General features: G+C 39.3%; 1 protein-coding gene across 9 annotated transcripts in view; it reads right to left on the bottom strand.

The window, feature by feature from the left end:
- Positions 1-11,554: 11,554 nt before the first annotated feature.
- Positions 11,555-22,038, bottom strand: part of ACAP2 (ArfGAP with coiled-coil, ankyrin repeat and PH domains 2) — a 138,531-nt gene continuing 128,047 nt past the window's right edge. For all 9 annotated transcript variants that reach the window (XM_056121146.1, XM_056121142.1, XM_056121145.1 and 6 more), the window contains 5 exons: positions 21,284-21,471; positions 20,021-20,130; positions 18,152-18,262; positions 17,509-17,570; positions 11,555-11,968 (listed from right to left, as the gene is read on the bottom strand). In XM_056121146.1, coding sequence (XP_055977121.1) covers positions 11,868-11,968; positions 17,509-17,570; positions 18,152-18,262; positions 20,021-20,130; positions 21,284-21,471 — 572 coding nt within the window. In that variant the 3' untranslated portion in view covers positions 11,555-11,867. The remainder of the gene's footprint in view (positions 11,969-17,508; positions 17,571-18,151; positions 18,263-20,020; positions 20,131-21,283; positions 21,472-22,038) is intronic.

Below are 22,038 nucleotides of genomic sequence, written 5' to 3' on the forward strand. Positions count from 1 at the left end.
TGCTTCGTAGAAACTGTTTGGAAGTGTTTTTGATATTTCAATTTCATGGAAAAATCTTAAAGAGGATTGGGAGTAAGTCCTCTTTAAAGATTTGGAAGAATTCACTAGTGAATCCATGCGGGCCAGGACTTTTGTGCTTGGGGAGACTTTTTATTACCATTTCAATTTCCTTGTTGGTGATAGGTCTGTTCAGGTATTCCAGGTCTTCTTGGTTCAGCCTTGGGAGTTTGTAGGAGTCTAGGAATTTATCCATTTCCTCGAGGTTTTGATGTTCCGTGGCATAAAGCTTCTCAAAGTACTCCCTGAGGATCCTTTGAATTTCTGTAGTTTCTGTTGTAATGACCCCCTTTGAATTTCTGTAGTTTCTGTTGTAATGACCCCCTTTTCATTTCTGATTCGTTTTATTAGGGTTTTCTCTCTCCCTTTCTTTGTGAGTTTTGCTAGAGGCTTATCGATCTTGTTAATTTTCTCGAAGAACCAGCTCTTGGTTTCATTGATCTTTCGGATTGTTTTTTTAATCTCTGCTCTGAGTTTTATTATTTCCTTTCTCCTGTTCGGGTTGTGCTCCTTTTTTTGGTCCTTCTCCAAGCTCTTAAGCTGTGAGGTTAGGTTACTTATGTGTGCTCGCTCCTCCTTCCTAAGGAATGCTTGTAAAGCTATAAACTTTCCTCTTAACACAGCTTTTGCTGTGTCCCATAAGTTTTGGTAACTCGTGTTCTCATTTTCATTCGTTTCTAGGAATCTTTTGATTTCCTCTTTGATTTCCTGTCTAAGCCACTCGTTGTTCAATAGTGCACTGTTTAATTTCCAGGTGTTTGATTTAGTTTTCTGTTTTTGTGTGTGATTTACTTCTAATTTCAGCGCATTATGGTCTGAGAAGATTGTTGATACAATCTCTATCTTCTTAATTTTATGGAGGCATGTTTTGTGACTCAGCATGTGGTCTATCTTGGAGAATGTTCCATGTATGCTTGAGAAGAATGTATATTCAGCTTTTTGTGGATGAAGTGTCCTGTATATATCTACTAAGTCCCTTTCTTCCATTGTTTCCCTCAGATGAAGTATGTCCTTGCTAAGCTTGAGACTGGTTGATCTATCAAGAGGTGACAAAGCGGTGTTGAACTCTCCCACTAGTATTGTGTTGCTATTGATGTCTTTTTCCAAATCTATGAGTAGTTGTTTTAAGTACTTTGCTGGTCTCTCATTAGGTGCATATACATTTATTATTGTAAGTTCTTCCTGTTGTACAGATCCTTTGATCAATAAGAAATGGCCCTCACTGTCTCTTATGACCTTCTTTACTCTGAAATCGATGTGGTCTGATATTAGGATGGCTACCCCAGCTTTTTTATGGGAGCTGTTTGCCTGTAGGATTGTTTTCCAGCCTTTGACTCTGAGTCTGTGTTTGCTTTGACTATTGAGATGTGTTTCTTGCAGGCAGCAGAATGTTGGGTTCAATTTTCTAATCCATCCTGCCACTCTATGTCTTTTAATTGGTGCATTTAGCCCACTGACATTGAGAGAGATCATTGTTATGGGATTTTGTCCCACTGTTCTGTTGAAATTTAGTGTATTTGAGGGGCCTTTCTTGCCTTAAAGTAGCCCATTTAGTTGTTCTTGTAGCCATGGTTTTGAGTCTATGAAGTTCCTGAGCTGTTGTTTGTCTGTGAAACTGTGTGTTGTTCCTTCTATTATGAATGAGAATCTCGCTGGGTAAAGTATTTTTGGAGAGGCATTTATTTCATTGAGTTTTTTCACTATGTCCCACCACTGTTTTCGGGCCATGAGGGTTTCATCAGAAAAATCAGCTGTGAATTTTAAGGATGGTCCTTTGTAAGAGATTTCTTTCTTCGATCTTGCAGCTTTCAGAATTTTGTCTCTGTCTAAGGTTTTGGTCATTTTGATCCTGTCCCTCTGGGACTGCAATAATTCTTGTCAGCCCTCTTGGCTTCGTCACAATCTTCTCTTGCCATCTGTTCCTGAATAGTGAGTCTCTTTTCCATTTTCTGCTCTTTTCTGGAGAGTCTCTGAACTTCATCTTCGAGCTCACTGATTCTGTTCTCAACAGCTGTTACTCTGCTGCTGAGGCCTTCCACTGAGTTTTTCAATTCGCCTACCAGGTTTATCAGGTCTGACATTTCTGATTGCATTTTTCTCATTTCTGCCTTCAAATCCTCTTGTCTTTTATTGGCATTGCTTTCCATTGTTTCTTTTAGTTCCCTAAGCATCCTAAGTAGCTCCCTTCTGAATTCCTTGTCAGAGAGGTTGTCTAACACTACAGTACTGTTGATGTCTTCTGGGCTAGCCTCTTCAATAAGAAAGTTTGGTGGGTTTTTGCGTTGCTTTACCATTTGTGACAAGTGTGGTTTAGTCCTTCACATTCACTGTTACTATTCTGCTTGATATGGTGTGTGAGTTGAGATAGGCTTATGAGTTATTGGCTACTGAGTTTCTAGTGGTTAAGCAAAAATAGAGAAGATTCCATCTAAGAAGGTAGATTATGGTTCCTAGGGCATATGTAGTGGGAGAATATTTCCGCGGCCACGGCTCCGGAAAGGGTCCCTGCGCTGGTCCCGTGCAGATCAGGGGAAAAAAACGGCTGTCCTATGAGATCGAGCTAGTTGTGCATGCCCAGAGAAGGTCCCAGGCCTTGGGGGCGGGCTGTACCTGAATGGAAGGGGAGAGAGTTCCCGGAGACCTCCAGCTTTGTTGCTGGGAGGTGGGGCTCGGTTCCTGTCCCGCCTGAGCTATTTTCTTAACTTAGAATATATTGATCTGGGGGTATCAAAACACAACTCAAAAAAAAAAAAGGACTTTGGTCACCTTCACTTCTAAAGAGTTAGAGAGTTAGCCAAATTCTCTGTTCTCCAGGTTAGAGATTTGACCTTTCATGTCATGTTAGGTAGTTGATGAGTTGGGGGTTTCTTCTTACATTTATTATGCAGTATTTTCAAAGACCTAAGGCATATTCCTCTGCAGCTGGTGAGGGCACGTCCATTCAAACAGCTTTTCTGGAGGACACTAGGCAATACTAAAATCTTTTTTTTTTTTTTTGCATCACATCCAGTGATGCTCAGGGGTTATTCCTGGCTCTGAACTCATGAATTACTCCTGGAAATGCTCAGGGGACCATATGGGATGCCAAGGATCAAATCTGGGTCTGCCCCGTGCCAAATGCCTTACCTGCTATACTATCGCTTTGGCCCCCAATACTAAAAATCTTTCTGACAGCTAATATCCAGTTCTCCTATCCAGCCCAAATGAACATTACTGAGACTGTGGTTCTCAAACGTTAGTTGGTAACAGAGCATCCACAGAACTTGGTGAAAACACAAGGCTCAGGCCTGGTTGATCTACCATGAACCTGAGCATCAATGCTGAGTCTCTTATAGCCCAAAGCACTGCCCTAGACCCACGCCCAACCTCTCCTACTGCTTCAGATCTTGACTGCAGACCCAGTGCTCACCAAAAGGGTCACTAAGTAGCCTCTGTCCAGTGCTGAACTAAGACACCAGTTCCATCTTCTCCTATGTAAGGAGGCCAGTGTTTAAGGAACAAAGATTTCTTCGTCACAATCTCTCTAGTACTGGATTCACTGAATGAGCCCATAAATATGCTCACCCACGGTGGAACAACATGATCACTTCCAAATACACGTTCTAAAAGATAATTGTGAGTGTACTTGAGCTGGGGATGTGGCTGAGTGGTAAAGCATGTGCCGTATATATTACAGTTTCTGACGACTGGCAACTAAAAAAAAAAGTGTGATCAAATTAAAAACAAGAGGTAGGTTTATGATGACAAGAAATTAGAATCAATTATTCAATAAAGTAGTTACATTAAGATAACGATGTTATTAAGTGATATACTCACCAAAGTCCAAATGGAAATTTTTTTAAATAAAGAATCTATACACTCAGGAGATATACTAACCAACTACAATGAATACAACTTGTATGGCTTCTGATGGAAAAAAATTGTTTTTTAAAAATATGAGAGTCATGGGAAGGCAGGGGTGGTTCCCAGCTCGCCCTTCACGCCCTACCGAGGTCATGTGTTGCCCCTCACGAGCGGCTCTCCAGCACGCTCATGGCTCCAGAAGCACCAGGACTTAATGCAGAGCCCGGCAGCTTGCGGCAGAAAAGTGAATGGACTATGCGTTAATCCACACCACCATGCCTGCCCGGGAAGGAAAGGGTGCTCCTCCCTTCCACCTTTTTCCCTCTGGACAGCAAGATGGCGGCCGCCTTGGAGCTTTTTGGAAAGCCAGGTATGATCCGGTAGTGACGGGGCAACTGAAACCTCATGGGAAGGGGTTGTTCCCGGCTTGTCCTTCACACCCTACCAAGGTCATGGGGTTGCCCCCCATGAGCAGCTTTCCGGCACGGCCAAAGCTCCAGAGCCACAGAAACCAATCTCATAATTATCTGGCTCTCAGCAGAAATACTTCCAGGCTTAATAAGTAAAATATCAGAAATCCAAAATCGCGCGGCAGTCGCGCGACATCATTTGGTTCTTGTAACCAGCTGTAGAAGACAAATGATTTCACAATGCCTTTTCAGCAGGTCTGATTTTTGGGTGTAAATTCTAAACAATAATGGTGCATCTTTTGTTGGAACAATAAAGCTAATCAAAGTAGATAGAGTGTTAATTAGAATTCATCTGCCTTACAGGCATTGGGAGGGGTATGAGGGGCAGTATATTGGGGTTCTTGGTGGTGAAAAATAAGTACTGGTGAAGGGAAATGTGTTTGATCATTGTATGACCGAGACTTAAACCTGAAAGCTTTGTTACTTTTCCCATAGTGATTCAATAAATTTGAAAAAAATTTTAAAAATAAAAACAGGAGGGCCAGGGAGATAGCACAGCAGGTACTGCACTTGCCTGCAATAGAGCTGAGTGTGGTTTACTTCCTAACACCACCTCTGGTCCCCCAAGCACTGCCAGGAGTGATCCCTGAGCAGAGTTAGTATAAGCCCTGAGCACCACAAGGCGCTATCCCCGAACACTGTCAGATGAGGCCCAAAAATCAAAACACGTTTTACAAGACTATGCACCCTAAGTTGGGATGCAGGTGACTTCAGAACAGAGGCTGCTCATCTTTGAATTTTATTTTTGGTTCTGAGGTCGCACCCAGTTGTGCTCGGAGCTTACTTCTGGCTCTGTGCTCAGGAATCTCTTTGAGGAGCTTAGATGCACACAAAGCAAATGCCTTACCCAGTGGCCCCAATAATCTTTTTTAAAATTATCATTATTTGATTGTTTTTCCTTCTGGGGGCCTGAGAGGTCATTCTAAGGGCTGGAGCGCATGCTCTGCGTGCAGGGAGCCCAGGCTCAATTTCCACCAATTTCTCTTCCAGGAGCTGGGTTTTATAGTCTCTGGGTCTTGGCCGCCTACATAATGGAAGATGGGGGATCTGGGTGGAGGAGGCCCAGTCCCAATACGAGCAGGCTTGGAGATCTACGCTGAGAACAGCGCAGAGTCTCCTGCCTCCATGCCTGGCTGTCCTCACCAGGGCCCCTGGGAGGAGGGCAGGTTGAGTTTCCCTCCTCACCCCGAGCAGAGTCAAGCAGCTGAAGACCTCTGGTTCCAGCCACAGCCATGCTTAAGACCGCTCTCCACACGTTCGGACGAGCCTCATGCATGAAGGAACCGGCAGAGGAACCCAGGTGTGCGGGACCCGGAGCATAGATCTCCAAGCCTGCTCAGATTGGGACTGGGCCTCCTCCACCCAGATCCCCCATCTTCCAGTATGTAGGTGTTACACCCACCAACTGCACCCATCAACAGCCAAGACCCAGAGACTATAAAACCCAGCTCCTGGAAGCATCTAGTTCTTACTCTGGAGAACCTGGCAGGCTACCAAAAGTATCCTGCCCACACGGCAGAGTCTGGCAAACTCCCTGTGGCGTATTTAATATGCCAAAACCCAGTAACAATGATGGGTCACATTCTTCTGACCCTGAAAGAGCCTCGAATGTGGCACTTTCTAAAATCTCAGAGCTAGGACAAAGGAGACGTTGCTGATGCCTGCTCGAGGAAATGGATGAACAACAGGATGACAGTGACAGTTATACAGTGAAATTTTACTAATTTTTTTGGGGGGTGGGGCATACCCAGTGGTACTCAGGGCTTCCTCCTGGTTCTATACTCAGGGATCACTCTTGGCAGGGCCCGGGGTGGAGGACCATATGTGGTATCTGGGATTGAACCCACATCAGCCACTGTAAGCCAGACACCCTGTCTTCTGTCCCATCACTCTGGCTCCTCAAACAAGACATTTTATTTTATTTTATTGCTTTTTTGGGTCACACCCAGCGATGCACAGGGGTTACTCCTGGTTCATGCACTCAGGAATTACTGCTGGCCGTGCTTAGGGGAGCATATGGGATTCTGGGAATCGAACCCGGGTCGGCCGCGTGCAAGGCAAACGCCCTACCCACTGTGCTACACTCCAGCCCCGAACAAGACATTTTAAAATGAACATTTTTCTACAGGGAGAAGTCATTTGTTTAGGCAATAAGGAAAAAGTACGGTTTAATTTAAAACTTTTTTTAAATTGCAGATCCTTTATAGGTTCTCTTCTTTGAGGAACTATTCTGAAATTGAAATTGTCATGATAAAAATTACACAGAAACACAGAAACATTTTATGTGTTTTTGGTGGACTTTAAATGGAGTGACAAAAGCAGGTTATTCACTTCCAGGCCCATTGTTTGAGCCGTCCATTCCTCCTATTTCAGCTCATACGAAACATGTTTTTATTCATTTACTAAAGGACTGGATGAATGTGTTGTCTAAATGAAAAAACTTTAACTGAGAAGTCAATGGTAATGGAATAAGTTAATACTAGAGTAAATAAATTGCTTTATGGCCTTTTGCTAATGAATTGGGAATCAAACACCTCCATAGTAAGGTAAGTTGAATGGAAGAATTTGAAATATGAATTTTTTTTTCTTTTTGGGTCACACCTGGCACTGCACAGGGGTTACTCCTGGCTTTGCACTCAGGAATTACTCCTGGCAGTGCTCGGGGGACCATTTGGGATGCTAGGAATCAAACCCGGGTTGGCCGCGTGCAAGGCAAACACCCTACCCGTTGTGCTATCACTCCAGCCCCCTGAAAATGTTTTTTTCTTGATGGAAGCAATCAGCAAACAGAACTGGGCTGGGTTCGGGCAGACAGACCCTCCCGAGACCGGGGCAGGAGTGCACGCAGTTCCAGATGACAGAACAGTGTAAGTCTGAGCAGAAACGATTACATCAGAGGTGAGATGTTTATTGACTTATAATTTTTCAGCATACAAAGTATTTAATCAAGTTTGATATTTACAATTCTTACATAATGTACATTTTAGAATAACTATAAAGATAATGTACTTTGCTCCATTTACAATGACAAACTACAGTAAAGCTACACCCATGAATTAGATACAAATCCTCTACATACTAGTAAAAAGTAAATGGAGTGTTGGTTATACATTCTTTAAAATATACCTGTTCGTAGGTAGCGAGAAATATTACATGTAATAAGTCTTTACGACTGGAATGATCCAGAAATATCACAAAGCACAAGTAAACACATATAAAAAGTAGCTCATCATCTTAAAAAGTTCACCTTTCGCCTTTGTGTAAAATAAATGGTGCCAACAATCTCCACAATGCAGCAAGCTTTCCCTGTCTAAAGTCAACACCCACCAGGGGAGAGGGATCTTGAGGACAAAATAAGAAGATTCTAAAACATAAGCTAGAATAAAGATCAATGCAGAAAATAAATTTCATTAAACATCACTTCTCTCCCCACCCAGAACCTCACTTTAAGTGTATACATTTGTGTAAACAGAACAGAATGTCTACAAAACATCATTTATGGACGTCAGTATCCAGACAAACTGACAGCAAGCTCCTTTCACAGTTGTCTTTCATCTGGAAGCACTGAGAAACGAGAAGCACATGTTTGAAACGACCTAAACAATGTTTTGCTCTCATTCATGTTATTGCATATAATTTCCTATCATCTAATGTCTTCAAATCCCAATCAATACCCTCCAGATAATTTTACAGTAGGGTCTCTGGACTGTACGGTGGAATCTTTCATTATCAAAGCACAAGGAAAGCTGGCAGGCATTATCAGATTCTGCTGCTCTGCAATGATTGCAAATTAATTCACGATCAAAGTAAAGTGCCTCTAACTAAGCAGCCAGCCTGACAGGGGGCTCTGAGGGTTAGCTATACCACAGACCAGCAAGCCAGTGACCCCTCCCCACTTCTGTAAAACAAGAGGAGAAAACTCAGATCCACTGACTCTAAGCTCTTGGAGTAAGATCTCAGAAACCTGCCCCGCTGTGAGGGTCCTGTGCCCTCAAGTACAAAGCACAGTGTGAGCGGCAGAACCCCGTGACGAATGCTCTCCCGTCTCAGCTGGCTCATCCCACTCATCTCACCGGTGAGGAACTCTGACTCCGAAAAGTCTATGAACTACTAGGCAGTGCTCTCTTCACTACATAATGCCATCCGGAGTTATTCTGGACTCACAATTCTATAAAAATATATCGTGTTTCCAGCTCATGTCCATAATCAAAAGTGCTACCAAGCAGAAAAGCTGACAGTGATAAAGGAATGTGTTGTTATTCAAAATGGAGTGTAGATTTACTCTTAAATACAATGTGGGTTATTATTATCATACTTTACATGTGCATAAAATTGTATTTTAGGAATAATGCATAACATACCTCAAACTTTAGTTTCCAGACTATGGCCGATATCTTTTTTTTTTCCCCCCAAAATTCACTCATGAAAAACCAAGCTACATATTCCAAATTAGTAAACATTAAAGTTCATTAAAATCTACTGTAAATACCACTGTAATAAAATGAATTCCTGCAAATTGCCGAATTTCTAAGGACTGTACCAAAAAAAAAACCTTAGAAATCTTAAACATCTAAGTGTTCCAGTGGAACACTACAAATACTCAATTACCTTTTATCTAGTTCTAACACAAAACTGCATTTCAAGAATTCTTCAGTTAGTACTGCTATCTTAACATTTGCCTAATTTTTAAATTACTGAGCAAACAGAACAATAAAGAATCAAAAACTAATGTCAGCAAATCAGAGGTGGAGTATCAGAGAGAGAGAAAGGAAAAAAAGGGCAAGAATATTAACTTAGAAATACAAAACCCAAGGGTACAAAGAACAATACTGACATATAATTTTGCATAATGTACTAATTCACAGCATAATAAAACTCAGATTTGTAAATACTATGTCAAAGCTACTAGATGACAGCCAAATTCTCCTGGGGAATGAGCAGCCACCCTGCTTTGTAATGACTACTATCCCTGACTCTGAAGTCTAGCTGTTTGTTGCAAAAACTCTGCCAAATTCTATGCAATTAAAGACTTACATACACAAGAAATACAGCCACAGAAAGGAAAGAAATTTTTTTAATTGTTGGCTTCCCTGTACTGCTAAAAGATTTCTCATTTCCTGAAGAACTGTGACTGTTTTTTGTACACTTTGGCTACAGGTCTAATCATGAAATTTAGAAGGCAATAATTACTAGAACAACTCCTGACTCACGCCGTCAAAGATTCCAGAGATGAGCAGGAGCATGGAAGTCTGGGTCCATGGGGACAAGGGCCTGTATGTTTCCAGGGTGAAGGTTAGGTGCCCTTAGCATGGCGAGCTAGGGCTGACACAGGCACAGGCACTACAAAACACTCGCTTCTATCTCTCTCGTGTTTGCTTCCTTATCCTCAAGCATCTCAGACACTTTCAGAGGACATGCACTCTGCTAAAAGTGTGACAAAACAAACTTGTTGCAAAGCTAGATGATCTGTGACAGGTGAAACAGAAAGGATGCCATGTTCGGCTATCGTAACTAAAAAAAAAAAGGCATCGAGATTTAACATTTCATTCAGAAAGAATTCACAAATATATTTTCACCAATACATGATGATTATTAAATAAGCATTATACCACGGTAGTTTGGCCAAACAGGACCTACTTGCGCCACAGGTTTATTTCAGTATCATTCCTATTGAGACGGATTGGGTTTTCAATTTATAAAACGCTAGTAAAAGAAAAAAATATGACTTCTCAACTGATTTGATAACTCAAGTTTAAAAAATCTCTCCTGTGTAGAAAATGGGCGGAGGTTAGAGAGGAAGTGCAACAGGATGGAGCACACGCTTTGCATGAGGGAGGCCTGGGTTCATACTGGGCACCACATGGTCCCCCAAGCATGCCAGGAGTGACCCGAGCTGACAGCTGACAGCTGACAGCTGACGGCCCAAAAAAATGTTTAAGGGGAGCTGGGGGTGGTGGTGATGAACCAATACTGTTATTTACCTATAATTTATAAAAGGAGAGTAAACTTAATTGTTGAAATATTAGAAACTATAAGTCAAATTATGTATTTAATACGGACAACATATGTCAGAGATGGTATCAGACTAATTTTTGACAGAAGTAAATGAGTATATCTATCATATTTTTAATTCAAGGATCTGTGATTCAAATAATCTATACTAAAACTATATAGTTGTTGTGGCTGAAAAGAATGTACACTGTGTGTACCACTACACAGGTTGGGTGCTTTGAAAACTTAAAAGGCAACTTACTGCAGTATAATGTAGTATGAACTAAGAAAAACACGAGTGTTTTTCTCTTCCTTTGCAGATATTTCCCTTTCGATAGTAGCACTAGCAAAAATGTATATTGAAACGGACCAATTTCAGATATAAAAGTGCTCTACATAATTTTTCTAAATCAACATCTCCTTTGAAAATTAGATTTTGATGAAAGCATCATTTTTCAACATTCAAGGAACCTTTCAAACACAATTTTATTTACATCTAAAAAAAAAACTGAAAGTTTTAGGAAATCAGCCCAATAATGAAGAGCTACAATTTCTATAACTGGGATTTTTTTTTTTTGCTTTTTTAATGACTTAAAAAGAAAAATGTTGAAGGCTTCTTCTAGCTTCATATAAGGAAGTAAATCTAAATGGCTGAATTGTGCCTACTTGTGCAGCCATTATATGTTTGCTAAAGTTCTGGACAATAACCAGACACCTAAGGCGTATAACCGCATTTATGAACAAACAGGGGAAACCACTCTGGTTTTAGTAATTAAGTTTCATACTGTATATATAACAGTTGGAATACTGTAAAATAAAGGCGAAACAAAAGACTTTCTGTGCCACCAAAAGCTGTCAGGGAAGTTAAGGAAAGAAATTCTCAAGGGGCTGGAGAGAAAGTACAGCAGGTAGGGCATTTGCACAAAGCCATCCCGGCTTTGGTCTCCAGTACCCCATATGGTCCCCCAAGCACCGCCAGGAGTAGTTCCTGAGTGGAGAGCCAGGAGTAACCCCTGAGCATCACCAGGTGTGGCCCAAAATAACAAAACGAAACAAAACAAAAGAAAAAAAAAGAAAAGAAAAAAGAAAGAAAGAAATTCTCAAGGCAGGCAGGAAAATTGGTTGTCACTTGATACAGACATGCTTGAATGAACTACAAGGGGAAAAAAATTTAACCATCCACAGGCAAAAAATATATATATATAATGATAGATGATCTAATTCTTAACATCTTGTAACCTAGAGAGGGCCTAAACCTAGATAAAAAGCCCTGTAAGCAGGTTTTAAAAAAATAAATAAAAGAGGTTCTATAGTATGTTACTCTTTCAACAACTAGCTGTTTGAATTTTATAAAAATATCAACGAATGGGTACCTTTTTTCCAAGTCATTATTACTAAAATAAAGCAGGTAGAATTAAGACAATAAAAATTTGTGAGTTTTCAGATGTATACACACTGAAACAGGAGATAACAGGGTTTAATATTTTCCCCTCCTCCCCCTAAAATTCAGAATTTCTGTGAATCTTGTTGAAAACGATTTAATTTTTCTGGATTATTGGATGCCATCTGAGAAAAATCACGAAAGATGTCCTGGTAAGTTTCATCACCTGCATAAAAATAAGACAAGAGCACTTTTAAATGTATATAATTAGTATAGAAATAAACATTTATTTTTATGACTAGTAATAGTTTATTAATTCATTTTATTAAAATTTTGCTCAGATGAGCATTTTAGGGTGACAAAGACCAACTAGACAATAAATGCTGGAAACGGATATAATGAAAGAAAAAATAAAAACTATACCTGAGAAAAGCACCTCAGATGCAGCCACAGAGGAAAGTTCAGAGTTAGAAAGGAGCAAAGATGCAAGTGTTTTAGAGCAATGTAAAGAAATACATTTATTAGCACAAGAAAAAAAAGTCATTCTAAGTGAGGGAGAGTAAACAAGGCATTCTTTAAAAAAAAAAAGTATTCTCCTTGATAAGAGCTAAAAGGAAAGAAAAACATAACTGTTTCTGATGGATGCAAGTTATTATCAAGCAAAACTGGTAATCAGGTAATTAACCTCTTTGTTTTATACTGTCTTTTAATTAAAAAGGTGTTCTAATTTAAATAGCATGTGAAAAAGTAATTTTTCTAACGTCAATGCTTAACTGAAACTAACACAGCTTACTAAGTTTGTAAGATGATAAAACCCGGAAAAATGACCATAAGATCATAGTCACATCAGAAGTTTTATTTGTTTACTATAGGTCATATGAACAAGAATGCTGTGACAAAAATGGAATTAAAAAAAGGTATCTATTCACACATAAGCATATACATGACTAGGCTTGTAAAGAAATAGATTATTGATACTATAGCATATTGATATTTTTCTTGCCACAAGACACTCTTAGAGACACACATAGAGATTAATTCCTAAAAGGATCTGTATAAAATAAAATCTTAATTTCAATATGAATCATCCACAAACACGCTTCCAGTTAAACAATGATTTTCTACAGAAGCTTGGAACAGTTCTGCCCTCAAGATTTAGAGCGTCAAATAGTGTCTTGGACAACTGTTATTGCAACATATTTCTATCATTATTTCCCATAAGATACCTTGCATCCATCTAACTACAAACTCATTACTACTGTTGTGAATAGTGCACTGTTTTCACAGCTGTAAAAAAAGCAAAAAAATTTGAAGCAACAGATATCATATTAAAAGTTAGAGAATCAGAAAAATGTTGGGGGAATAGAGGTCTAATAAAAAGGTATAACAGTATATTCCAGGATTTTCAATAAAAGTTATTTAATATTTTAAATATTTTGCCATTTTAAATAATGGATATACATAAAAATCAAGTCATTTAAATCTCTACAGAGTTCTCATTTAGCCCTGGAAATTTTCTCATGACATAATTAACCTACTTTAAAAAGAAAAATTAGAAAAGAATTTTAGTATCTTGGCTAAGACTAACATCTAACTCATGTTTTTTACGAAAGCAATAAAAATAAGGGTTGATATGCTAGAACAACTAGTAAGACAATACAATTAAACCCAAGATCCCTTAGAAGTTAACTCTGACAGTTAGACAAACTGCAATCTAGTCTCAGTTTTTAGCCATTTGAAGGGATATAAATAAACTGATAAAGAGCAATACTAAATAGCAATTAACAACCCATACAAAATAGTTTAAAAGTTTTCTTATTCTCGATGTTGAATTAAAATATTTAAAATATTTGCTGTAAACATTATAAATATTTTCAAAATACTATTCAAACTGGAGAATCTGGAATTGCACTTTCCAAGAAAGTGTAAAGTGCAGATCATAATACAAAAATACCACACTGATTTTACCATTCAACACCAGAAGTAACTTAAAAGGCACACATTATACATTCAAGGAGAGAGGGGAATAAGGGACTAGCAGATGCTAATGCCAAGGAGTTTACAGATAGCACCAAATGAGCATTCTCAAGTATTACAACAGTACAATGGCAATATATGGCTTCTACTGTATTAGCAATGCATATTTTGCATAACAAGCTGCGGAACTTTTTTGTCTTTTATGCTTTTCCGGTATTTGCTCTTAAATCACCTATCACCTATTACACAAGTACTTTGTAGTAGATCCATTGTACCATGCAAAACACATTTTAAGATCTTTTATTCACTGAATTAAAATACTTCCTTGAAGGAGAGTATTGGTGCTACACTAGTCATTGGTTTCACTGACTGAATACACTTGAGAAAAATTAGTACAATACAAAAACAAGTCTCAGCTTCACACATATGCACATAGAAAACTGCTAATGTCCAGTTTTTGACAAAACAATGGACTATTGATATGACACCTTCCTTAGACCTCAAACTGTGCTATTAAAGCAAATGTTACAACAAAGGTGACTCTAGTAGTTAATATAATTAACCAAAATTGAACTTCGATGAGATTCTTTAAATTTTAAATATAATTTCAACCATTTAGAATGTTTCCCAAGGCAAATATAACTCTTCTATACAAGACTACAATAAATAACCCAATATGTTACCCCTAGAGCGTTCAGAGAAGTACCTTTAACAGTTTGCAATAAATGGTACATAACCAATCGCCCAATATTTATAACACCACATATATTATATTCTTTAAGTTACTTAATCCGCATTCTATCCTCTTCAGAAAGTTATCTTCTCCACTTGCCTGGACAGTTCTGAGCTTTTAAAATGTGGATGGTTGCATATTCCACTGATTGTTTTAACAAAGTCTGCTTTGGGTATTTGGAATATCCATTGAAACAACAGTTCCGAGGAGACAAGATTTTGCTGGTTTTGCATTTGAAGTGTGCTCCCCTCAAAGAGATGGCAGCATGGGGGGGCCCCTCCACGGTGGGTGGTTGCGTCGATAATCCTGTCCCTTCCCGGTTGATTACAGTTTGGGTCATCTAACTGATTTGAGAGCAGTGACAAGCTTTGGCCAGTGACACTCAAAATAGGCCACAGTTTATCACCATAGCGATTTCCAGCGGGGGGGGGGGGGGGGGGGGGGAGGGAAGAAACTGCCCACAACCAAGGCGACATACCAAGCCAGAGGGAACCCCTGGACACGATTTCCAACAACTGAGGGGAAGAGATCTCACCCAAAGGATTATCACTGGGTGGCCAGTCCTCTTAAAGTTACGGGAACTGATAAAGAGGGATATAGGTTTCCTTTAGGAAAAGTGTGCTCTTACATAGCCTCGCCAAAATTTAAAAGAAAAAAAAAGAAAGGGTGGGGTGAAGAGAACATCTCAGGTCTTTAGTGAGATAACGTTTAAAGTGGGGTTTCTGAGAAAACGGTCATTCACTGCCAAAGATTCTAAGTCTTTTAAATGGCAGGGTTCTTCTTTATCAAAAGACTGAGAAGACTAGCATTTAAAAATCACCCCCAATTCTCAGGTTTTCTTTTTGCTGCTAGGGGGAGAAAAAAACATTTACCTCAAACAATCACCACAAAGTCTATGGGAGAAAAAGTGACAGTGATTCGCAGGGAAAGACCTGCTTCCTCCGCAAACATATCTACTCTCCAAAGATGCAGAGAAGTCGCAGGCAGAGAGAGAGCAACTCCCGCACCAGCTCACCGTGTTACCTGGATAAGCATGAAATGACCCCACTTTAAATATGAGTGGTTCTCAGTGAGTTAGACACCTAATGATGAGCACGATGACTGCCAAATAAGCCAAATTCTCCTTTAAAAATTGGGCCTTTCCCCCCCCCCCCCAAATTTTCATCCAAATGAAGTGGGAAAAAATGTACCTGTCTGCTGAAGAGCAGAAGGGGGATGCTCATACACTTCGACAGAAAACAACAGTGACAGAGGTAACTGGGTGTCCCTGGAGGGTGGCAGAAGCAGCGCCAGCAGCTGGGAGAAACGAAAGGCTACAGAGCAAGAACGCTGGGGCTGTCCTTGCAGGCTTCCCTACCCCAGAGAGAAGCCGACCACTGGCCTCCTGCCATCAGCTGGCGAAACTGCATTAGCAAACGCCTTAAGGAAAGAGGAGCTGACCAAACACCCACATTTTAAGGGGCAGCGGGCAGGCGGAGGAAAGTTGTTGAACTTAAAACCTTGACGTTCCCTCGCATCTCACAATATCAGGTCATAGCCTTTAAATGATTTTTTTTTAAAGTGCTTAAACACAAAGGCCTCAAAAATGGCCCAGTAATACTATCACTTAAATATATCTGTTACAAAATTATAACGTATTTAAAATCTAACATTCAAGTTTAAAATGAACGGGTGAAATTCAGAATGAATGCTGAGATTTCACCTTGACTCAGTACTCTGACTGCGTGGTCTAGCGTGACGTCAATAACACTGTATGATCCATAGGATTAAGGAGGGACACCCTAGATTAGAAGGATCTAGCTGAAGTGTCACTATTCTCAAAGTTCTTACTTGTTCTTCCCAAATAAATTAGACAAAAAATATATAATTATACAGTCCTTTGAGAAAATAATGGCCCCATGTTTATAATACTTATTTAAAGTAAATGGCTGAAGGCAGCATAGAGAACAGAAATTTCAAAAAAATATTTAAACAGAAGAATAGGTATTACCAAGCCACTTTGACATATTAATTAAAAACCTCTTAAAATTATTGCAACCTGAAAATTCTCATGCATTTTAGTCATGAACGCCTAATTTTTTTTCATTAATCTGTATGTGAATTTAAGACCGTTAAATAAGTCACATACACAAATCCATGAAACTAGAGAACCAATAATTAATCTATTCTTTTGGAAGAATGTCTAATTAAAATATGTTTATCACAGAGATGATTGGCAACATTTCTCCCTTTTCGAATGACATCTTGACTCAAAGGTGTATATCACTCAAGATGAGACTTGAGAGTCTCCTGAGTTAATTTCTCTAATAAGAATAAGCCTACTCTGCCATCAGGTTGACAAAATATAGTTATAATATTTCCATTTACCCAACAGATAATTTTAAATTGCTTGGAACCAAACAAGATAAAAGAAGCCCTTTCCCGTAACCTTCAAAACTAACTCAGTCCCCATTATGGACTTCTTTTACCTATGGGTCACTTTTATTTTTTAAACCTTTAACTCATTTTTTTTAGATCAGTGCACAAAACTCTTCATTCAATCAACGTTTTCCAGATATTTTTCATACTGACTTTTTTTTATATATATGCCAAACACATGATGATTTTGTTTTCTCCCTGAACACAATTTATAGAAATTCCCTGAATAACAAAAAAGAAAACAATATCATTCTATTCGCTGGAGAGCTAAAAAGAATCCCCAAAAGAAAAAGAAGGTTGTGCTGCGCTAGGTATATAAAGATACATTATCATTCCATCCACTTCACTGGAATGTATCTGGAAGACATCTCTATAGCAGATAAAGAAGTCGGCAGGATGAAATACAGCAAGTAAGTGTGCACTGTAATAGGCATAGTTATAGATTTTTAAAGGCTGAGAGAGTTAATGACTCCCAATAGATACTACATACCTAACAACTCACAATGTACAAGTTATAAAAACTCTATAGTATGAAGTTAATTTGCTAAGGAACTATGAATCTTCCAATTGTAAACTGATAAATTCCTGAATGCATTTTTTATACTGCATTTCAGTGTGGTTATTAGTGGAATATTGACCTGGCTGTCCATAAAGTCCTTCTGATTCCCGCATCTCTTCATTCATTCTTGCTAAACGTAACCTGAAATCAAATAAGAGGATTCTTAGGGCTCTGTTATACAATGTAAACAGCCTATACAATGAGTCTCACAAGCAATGAAAACATGTACTAATGTTCATTTTTGTCTGCTTTTTTACCAATATTTGTCTCAAAGATCAAGGAGCTTTTATCAGACCCAGTAATAGAAGGTTAAAGATTCTTTAAAGTGAAAATATTTGGGGCTGGAGAGAGCATGCTTTGCATGCAAGAGGCTCGGATTCAGTTCTTAGAACTTCACAACCTCCCAAGCATGGATATGAGTGGTTCCCTCTAATACCCAAGCACCACCAGGTGTGGTCCCCAAGCCAAAATAAATTTTCAAATGAGTGTTATTTCCTCATGCAGCTTGCATCAGAGAAGACAATAAAAGACGGCTACTAAGGACACATCTCCTCTAGAAGCCACAGAATCCTTGCTGTGAGGCAGCTTAACTGCACCTGCCAAGGAAGCTGTGTGGGGACTTGATGAAGCACACAGCACACAGCCTGTAGCCAAGACTGAGAGTTACATCTGTACCTGAAACTCTCTCCTTGTGTGGGAAATAACCCAGTGAAAACACTCACAATGTCACTATATCAGCATTGGCGGCTTCCACGGCGATACTTAAAGGGTCTTTTCCTTCTTCATCAGTGGCATGTTGATTGGCACCTCGTTTCAAGAATAAACACACCTGCCTGTTTAAGGACACAGCATTTTGAGACAGTGTCAAGAAAACAAGTAATTTGTATCCACCTTAATAAAGATTAAAAAAGCAGTCTTAGACTTTAAAGAAACCCTTCATAGGGTGATTCTTGATTTCATCTACTTATATTTATTGAATACGTAATCTGATAATACGAATTTACCAAGAGCAGCACTTTATACATCTCAAGGTATTTTTATATTTAATTTGATACTATATGGCACAGTGAGATATATAAATTATGTTTTCTATCCTCAAAGCATATCATAAAAGGATATATAGATATAAGTTTAATTTATTTGTTTGGGGGCCACACCTGGCAATGCTCAGTGGTTACTCCTGGTTCTGTGCTCAGGAATCACTCCTGGCAAGCTCTGAGGACCATATGGGGTGTTGGAAATTGGATCCAGCAAGGCAAATATCTTACCCACTGTACTATCACTCTGACCCTGATAAACTTAAAATTTTAAAAATCACTCAAGAGAAAGGAAGAAACCAAAATAATCGTAATATCATGATAGAGCAACAACAGTATTTGTTACAAATAAATAAGCAAAAGAGCAGAGAGTAATCCATTGTATTAATATTCACAACTCAAAGAAACTGACCCCAAAATGAAGTACTATGGGAACAATTATCCTTAAGAAAAAAACAGAAAAGCAGTACAGGGGTTAAGCTGCATGCCTTATATGCTGCCAACCAGTAAATCCCCAGCACCACATGGTCCCCTGAGTATCACCATGTGCAGCCCTGAACATCGCCAGATGGATTCAGATGCCCCCCAGGGTGACCTGAGCAATCCCCAGCATTGCATGGAACCCAAGTCCCACCAAATATAGCCCTGGTGGCCCTTCCCATATTACTAGAAGGCAGTTATGATAAGAATAGAAGACGCTACAGTGATTTTTTTTTTTAAGAAAAAGAACCGTTCCTGCTGTTAAAGCAATAAATAAGCATTAGATATCTTACATTCTGACAACAGAATGGGGTGGTGGCAGAGGGGAGCGGGTGGGTAAAGGGGACAGGATAGAAAGGGTAGCCAAAGACAAGTGGATGAGGGCAGAGAGTAACAAGATGTACCGTGGTGGGAATGGTGTGATATATACATTTGTCCAGGTGTGAAACTGCTCTCCTGCAATTTACACAGTTCTAAACCAATGTCACCTCAATTAAAAAGAAAATATAAAACGGACGTATTAAGATCTGTTGTTAAAAACCAACTTGAAACAAACTTTTCACATAGACCAACTTTTTTACTTCATTTGAGTCTTCTAACAGAAAGTTTGTTTCCTTGGCTTTATTTTTCTATACCTCTAAATACTACTCCAGAAGCTCCAAAGTTAACAGCACACACTCACACACTAAGAACTTAATTCTGAATTTGACTTCAGCTAGCCTATGGAAAAACTAAAACTTCCCATTGCCATGCTTTTTGGGAGAATGTTAAGTGCATAAAATATACACTGACTTAAGTGATCTGATAAGAAATCACAACTTCAGCCACAGCTTGAAAGATTAAAATGTCTACATAAATGATAAATGGAATGTGAAATAGGTTTTACAAATGTCTGAAAACCCTAAGTTCCCTAAAAGGGACTTCTTAAATTTCAGATTCCCTTAGGATGCTGTAATACCAAGTATCATTTTACAAACTTCACCTGATAGCCTTCACCTGAGAAAAAGGGAAAACACTGCCACAAAATAATTGTTTCAATAAAAGCTACTTAAAGATATGGGAATTCTCGATTACCCTGTATGCCCAAGGACAGTGGCGTGATGCAAGGGTCCCCGGCCTTGGACATCTCTTTGGTTAACATTAGCACCATTCTGGAGCAGAAACTCGCAGGTCACCAAAGAGCCCTGAGAGAAGAAAGAAGGGAGCAGTGAACAGAGTGCAAATGGCAACATATTTATCTCCAAAACACAGTATTTTATAGTCTATTTCATTCTCCTCAAAAGAGGCCATAAAAAGAGCCAGCAACAGGCTGGAACAAACTTCACCTGAAGAAGGTCCGGGTTTGAACCCTGGGACATGCTCCCCTGAGCCTTGCCAGGCGCAACCCCTGGGCATCAAGTCAACACCCAAGCCAGGAGAAGCCTGTGAGCACTGCTCAGGAGTCAAGAAAAACAAAACTAATAAGGAACAACAACAAGAGGAAATATCTCCCAGCAAAAGCACAGAAATGAAACTATTTTCTTTCTAAGAACTATTAATAGGCATTAGTAGAAATTTTTAGTTTCTCAGAGGGAAGGGCATTTGCCTTGCACGCGGCCGACCCAAGTTCAATTCCCGGCACCCCATATGGTCCCCTGAGCCCTGCCAGGAGTAAATCCTAAGTACAGAGCCAGGAGTAACCCCTGAGCATTGCTGGGTATGATCCAAAAAGAAAAAAAAAATTCAGTTAAAAATTATTAAAATTTTCTTTCAGTGGGAAAAAAAATGAGGAGAGCTTCAGGGGCAGAGTGCATACGTCACACGTGTGAACCCTGGGTTGAATCCCTGGTACCACAAACCAAAAAAAAATTAATAATTCTTAAAAATTTGTTTGTGGTCCCCCAAGCACTACCAAGAGCAATTCCTGAGTACAGAGCCAGGAGTAGCCCCTGAACATTGTTGGGTATGACCTCCACCCTGCCAAAAAAAAAAAATCAGTTTCTGACCTAGAAAAATATACTTCTTTTAATTACCCCTCCCCCCAAAACTAATTTACCAAAAACTACCAAAACTTTCTTTCAGTGGAAAAAAAAATAAGGAGGGTTTCACGGGCAGAGTGCATGCATCACATGTGTGAACCCTGGGTTCAATCCCTGGTACTTCAAACCAAAAAAAAAAAAAAATTAGTAATTCTTAAAAATTTGTTTGAGTTTAAAAAAATTAAAGTGGTATTCAGAAATTACTATGCATTTCTTCTATTGTCCAACCTATCTCTTAAAGAAGTAATTCTAAAGTTATGTTCTGACTCTATTTTAATTTTTTTCATATTTTACTACCATGGAATGAACAAATTCCTACCCCTAATACAGCTTGAATAAGTGGTGTTGCTTTGTTCTCTTCTAAATTAGCCCAGTTCACATCTGCACCGTGAGCCAAAGCCTCGGCCATTTTAGGGAGATTTTTTTCATATGAAGCCCTGTAAAGTTGAAGTCCTGGGTTAAGATGCTTAGCGTCGAGATATACAGAAGAATCTTGCCTTTCTCCCTCTGAAAAACAAACACAAATATCATGATTAAAAATAAGCTCTAGGTAATTCAGGAGCAAAAAGGATTTTTTTTTTAATGTTCACTGCAACAATATGTACGTTGACCAAACACAGACACAACCTAAGCGTTCGGCATAAACAAAATACGGTACATAATGGAATACTGCTCAGTGATTAAAAAACAAAAACAAATTCTTTACATTTTCAACAAGAACAATCTAGGAGGGAATTATACTAATACTAAACAAAATAAGTCCACCGGAGAAAAAAAAATCGGATGATTTTAGTCATATGTAATAAGAAACAGAGTAGCCAGGAGCTACCTCCAAGCACAAACCAAGAGTAGCAAAAGACAATAAACAATAAACCAACAAAACAAAACAAACTCTTGGATTCTGATTCCAGAACCCAGGTGAGCAGAGCAGCAGAGAGGGAGTGAGCAGAGGGCGGGGGCCGTGCACTGTGGCAGAGTTACTGGCGCCATGCGGCTGGGCGCAGTGTGAGAACTTGGAGCAGTGAGAACCTGTGCTCTTTAACTATCGTGACAGAGCACAGTGACCAGGAGTCT

Source organism: Sorex fumeus, unplaced genomic scaffold, assembly GCF_029834395.1.
Source record: "Sorex fumeus unplaced genomic scaffold, SorFum_2.1 ptg000044l, whole genome shotgun sequence".
Classification (NCBI taxonomy): domain Eukaryota; kingdom Metazoa; phylum Chordata; class Mammalia; order Eulipotyphla; family Soricidae; genus Sorex; species Sorex fumeus.